We start from the raw sequence: 5252 nt of genomic DNA, 5'->3' as shown, positions 1-5252 counted from the left end.
TTTTTAGTAGAGATGGGGTTTTACCATGTTGGGCAGGGTGGTCTCGATCTCATGACCTTGTGATCTGCCCACTTTGGCCTCTTAAAGTGCTGGGATTACAGGTGTGAGCCACCATGCCTGGCCTAATTTTTTATTTTTAGTAGAGATGGGGTTTCACCATGTTGGCCAGGCTGGTCTCAAACTCCTGACCTCAGGTGATCCACTCGCCTCAGCCTCCCAAAGTGCTGGGATTACAGGCATGAGCCACCGCGCTAGGCAAGGTTTTTTTTTTCTTGACTCACAAAACAGATTCTTGATTCTCCAGCTGAGCTCAGGTCCCCTGAGGGGATGAGGCTGAAGCCAGGGAGGCCCTACTCACAACACGCGACCTTCTCCATCCTCCAGCCCACCAAGACAGCTCAGCTTTTATCCAATGACATCTTGGAATTCCCCGAGAAATTTCACATGAAGAAAAAATTCGTTTTGCTTAAAATTGAGTAACTGCTTTTATAAAGAAGGATTTATAGGCCTACAAGGAAGCTGAGAATACATTTAACTGGAAAAGACAGATTAAAACCCAGCAGCTCTTCTCAGTAAGGACAAAAAACTGGAAACAACCTAAACATCCCTCACTAGTAAGCGGAAAAATAATCTGTGGTCCAGCTACACCTTGCAGTACTACTTAGTAATCAAAAGGAACAAATTAGGCCAGGGATGGTGGCTCACAACTGTAATCCTAGCACTTTGGGAGGCCAAGGCAGGTGGATGACCTGAGGTCAGGAGTTCAAGACCAGACTGGCCAACATGGTGAAACCCCCATCTCTACTAAAAATACAAAATTAGCCAGGCGTGGTGGCGGGCACCTGTAATCCCAGCTACTAGGGAGGCTGAGGCAGGAGAATTGCTTGAACCCGGGAGGCAGAGGATGCAGTAAGCCGAGATTGCGCCATTGCACTCCAGTCTGAGTAACAGAGTGAGACTCTGTCTCAAAAAAAAAAAAAAAAGAGAGAAATGAATTACAGATCCACACAAGAGACAGAAGTCTCAGAATCCACTGTGCTGAGTGAAGAACATCAGACTCAAAAGGCAATATATTGTTTGGTTTTTCTCTCTATGACATTCTGGAAGTTGACGGGGAGGGATTAACTACAAAGAAACCTGAGGCAATTTTTACAGGGTGATGGAATGCTCTCCACCTTCATCGTGGTGGCAATGACATATTACATACATTTGTGAAAACTCACGGGAATGGCCAGGTACAGTGGCTCACTCCTGTAATCCCAGCACTCTGGGAGGGAGGTGGGTGAATCACCTGAGGTTAGGAGTTCGAGACCAGCCTGGCCAACATGGTGAAACCCTGTCTCTACTAAAAATAAAAAAAAATTAGCTGTGTGTGGTGGTGGGCGCCTATAATCCCCGCTACTTAGGAGACTGAGGCTGGAGAATCACTTGAACCCGGGAGGCAGAGGTTGCAGTGAGCTGAGATCATGCCACTGCACTCCAGACTGCGCAAAAGAGCAAAACTCAATCTCAAAAAAAAAAAAAAAAAGAAAAGAAAACTCAACTGGGTGCGGTGGCTCACACCTGTAATCCCAGCCAGCACTTTGGGAGGCTGAGGCGGGTGGATCACAAGGTCAGGACATTGAGACCATTCTGGCTAACACGGTGAAACCCCGTCTCTACTAAAAATACAAAAAAATTAGCTGGGCGTGGTGGCGGGCGCCTGTAATCCCAGAGCTTTGGGAGGCCGATGTGGACAGATCACGAGGTCAGGTGATTGAGACTATCCTGGCTAACATGGTGAAACCCCGTCTCTACTAAAAAAACCAAAAAATTAGCTGGGCGTGGTGGCACATGCCTGTAGTCCCAGCTACTCGGGAGGCAGAGGCAGGAGAATGGCGTGAACCCAGGAGGCAGAGCTTGCAGTAAGCCGAGATTGCGCCACTGCACTCCAGCCTGGGCGACAGAGCAAGACTCCATCTAAAAAAAAAAAGAAAAACTCACGGGACTGTACACTGAAAAAGGTGGATCTTGGTGCAGGTAAATTACACCTTAATAATATTAAAATCAACTGGCAGCTGTGTGTGCTTGTAGTCTTTCTGAAGGACACGTGGCTGGAAAGTGGCTGCCTCAGGAGGAGAGGTGATGAAAATGTACAATTGTGATGGTTTCTGTGACTACACTAAAAACCACTTTAAATGGGTGAACTGTGTAGTATGTGAATTAAATCTCAATAAAACTGTTGTAAAAATAATAAAAATAGGCAGGGCACAGTGGCTCACATCTGTAGTAACAGCACTTTGGGAGACCAGTTCGAGACCAGCCTGGCCAACGTGGCGAAACCTCATCTCTACTAAAAATACAAAAATTAGCCAGGCATGGTGGAGTGTACCTGTAATCTCAGCTACCCAGGAGGCTGAGGCAGGAGAATCACTTGAACGTGGGAGGCGGAGGTTGCAGTGAGGCAAGACTGCACCACTGCACTCCAGCCTGGGCGACAGAGTAAGACTCTGTCTCAAATAAAAGTTAAAAAAATAATAATAATAATAAATTTCAGATAGACTAAAGGAAAAACAAAAATGAAACAATAAAAGAATTAAAAGCTTTTTTTTTTTTTTTTTGAGATGGAGTCTTGCTCTGTCACCCAGGCTGGAGTGCAATGGCGTGATTTCAGCTCACGGCAAGCTCCGCCTCCCGGGTTCAAGGGATTCTCCTTCCTCAGCCTCCCCAGTAGCTGGGACTACAGGCGTGTGCCACCATGCCCGGCTAATTTTTCGTTTTTTTAGTAGAGACGGGGTTTCACCATGTTAGCCAGGATGGTCTCAATCACCTGACCTCATGATCTGCCCACCTCGGCCTCCCAAAGCTCTGGGATTACAGGTGTGAGCCACCGTGCCTGGCCAAGAATTTATTTAAAAAAAAAAAAAAAAATTTATTTAAGCAGACACAAAATGCAAGAGCCATAAGCAAAAAAACTGATAAAATTTCACAAAATCATTTTAAACATCCATACAAGTTACAGATTTGATGACAGTATCAGTGCAGAAATGATGGCCTGACCACTAGCAGGGGCACAGGCAACTGCGAGCCATCTCCTGACCTGACCTGGCCTGGCCTGCACTGATGCGTTACAAGTAGATGAACCACGCAGCTGAGCAGGAGTCAAAAAATCCAGAACTGTTGGGTTAACTGGAGACTTCATTTGGGAACCAAAAACTTTAGTTAATAATTTTCCTGGGCTTTGCCACAGTGTCACTCCTGAAAAGTGTGGATCTTTGCTACAAAACAACAACAAAAATTCTAGCCTGGACAACATAGCAAGACCCCACCTCTACAAAATATAAAAAAATTAGCCAGTGACGTAGCTATGATGGCACCACCACACTCCAGCCTGGGTGACAGAGCATGACCCTGTCTTTAAAAAAAAGAAAAAAAAAAGAAAAGAAAAGATCTCTAAGAAACCTAGTTAAATGAAAACAGAGGCAGGGTAGAGGAGAGGGGAATTTAGGTTAGGGTAGCCAGGAAAGGCCCCCTGAGAGCATGTCACCAGTGTAAAACAGAAAGAGGATGAAGAGGAAGAGCATTCTAGGCAGAAGGAATAGCAAGTGTAAAGGCCTTGAATGGGGCTGTGCTGAGCAACACCATGAAGGGAGCAGTCCAGGGCCTCAGCAACACTTCCAGCAACTCCAGGACTATAGACCAGAGGCCGTGTGCTATGACCTGAATGTCTGTGGCCCCCTGAAATTCATATGTTGAAATCCTAACCACCAATGTGATGGTATTAGGGGTGGGGCCTCTGCGAGGTGATTAGGTCATGAGAGGTAAAGCCCCAACTGGGATTAGTGCCCTTATACAAGAGCTCCCAGGGTTCCGATGAGGACATAGCAAGAAGGCACCACCTAGGAGCTAGGAAGCAAGCCCTCCCCAGACACAAAATTGGCTGGTGCCTTGATCTTGGACTTCCCTGCCTCCAGAGCTGTGAAAAATGAACTTCTGTAGTTTGTAAACCACCCAGCCTATGTCATGCTGTTAGAGAAGCCCAAACAGACCAAGACACCAGGTAGCCCCACTCACCCCCTCACTGTGCTGCACCACACTGCCAATGTTATGAAGTGACTGGAAATTCTGGGTGTTCACAGAGCCGAACTCCACAATCTCATCATCCACTTGCAGACCCTGGAAAGGGAAGGAAAAATGGAAAATCAGGCTAGAGGTTCAGTGTGCTCCTGGTGTTCTCTAACCTTCAATACCCAATTTAACGTCAAGGTCACAAGTTTGTTTTCTACAGGGTAGGCTCAGAACAAAGAGGTCAGGGATGTAGACACCTCATGCAGGAAGGGGCAGTGGCTAATGGGGCCACCTCCTCCTTGGGTTCCTTTGAGGGCAGCTCTAGTAAAGATGACCAGGTCTGCCCAATGTCTGAGAGCTGGCAATTACCAGACACTGTGAAGGCCTTGAGGAGCATGGGAAAGGCCAAATGCTGCTCTCTGGGGTCCTAACCCAGGTTCAAGGGTAAGAGAAGGCAAGCCATGCTGGGCCCATTTTATTCAGTGGTCAACATTTAGACAAGACATTTGCCCTAGAAGCCCTCAGACAAGCAGCCACAGGCACAGGGTAGACCCAAGACTAGAGTGACACTCTTGTTTTAGGTCCTAAGAACACAGACGACTACTCATTCACCCCTTTAACAAATATTTGTTGTGGGCCAACTGGCACTGGGGTAGATGCTGTAGATGGGGTAGTGAACAAGATGGAGCTTCTGTGCAACTTACAGACTTGTGATCATTAAAGAAGACTGGTAGGACCAGGGTTTAGGACCCCATTCCACCTGTTAGGAACTATGTATCCTGACACAAGTTACTTCAGGTCTGTGAGGCTTTTTCTCGAAGATGAAATGAGTAAAGATTAGGACCTACCCCTGAAGTGGCTGTGGAATTATATTTAACTACATCTCCACAAAAAAAAATCTATAAGAATGTTCATAGCTGGCTGGGCGTGGTGGCTCACGCCTGTAATCCCAGCACTTTGGGAGGCCAAGGCGGGTGGATCACGAGGTCAGGAGATCGAGACCATCCTGGCTAACACGGTGAAACTCCGCCTCTACTAAAAATACAAAAAATTAGCCAGGCGTGGTGGCGGGCGCCTGTAGTCCCAGCTACTCAGGAGGCTGAGGCAGGAGAACGGCGTGAACCTGGGAGGTGGAGCTTGCAGTGAGCCGAGATTGTGCGACTGCACTCCAGTCTGGGAGACACAGCGAGACTCCGTGTCAAAAA

General features: G+C 47.2%; 2 protein-coding genes across 3 annotated transcripts in view; both read right to left on the bottom strand.

Moving 5' to 3' along the window:
• Positions 1-5252, bottom strand: part of PSMD9 (proteasome (prosome, macropain) 26S subunit, non-ATPase, 9) — a 35807-nt gene that overhangs the window by 17654 nt on the left and 12901 nt on the right. For both annotated transcript variants that reach the window (XM_011964486.1, XM_011964485.1), the window contains one exon: positions 4054-4155. In XM_011964486.1, coding sequence (XP_011819876.1) covers positions 4054-4155 — 102 coding nt within the window. The remainder of the gene's footprint in view (positions 1-4053; positions 4156-5252) is intronic.
• The window catches only part of WDR66 (WD repeat domain 66), a 115515-nt gene that overhangs the window by 97438 nt on the left and 12825 nt on the right, over positions 1-5252 (bottom strand). Inside the window, exon 3 of the mRNA XM_011964483.1 lies at positions 4054-4155. The gene's annotated coding sequence lies outside the window, so the exon portion shown is untranslated. The remainder of the gene's footprint in view (positions 1-4053; positions 4156-5252) is intronic.

This window comes from Mandrillus leucophaeus, unplaced genomic scaffold, assembly GCF_000951045.1.
Source record: "Mandrillus leucophaeus isolate KB7577 unplaced genomic scaffold, Mleu.le_1.0 Scaffold7, whole genome shotgun sequence".
NCBI lineage: Eukaryota > Metazoa > Chordata > Mammalia > Primates > Cercopithecidae > Mandrillus > Mandrillus leucophaeus.
The sequence above is the reverse complement of the archived record's forward strand: the minus strand, read 5'-3'. Positions and strand labels throughout refer to the sequence as shown.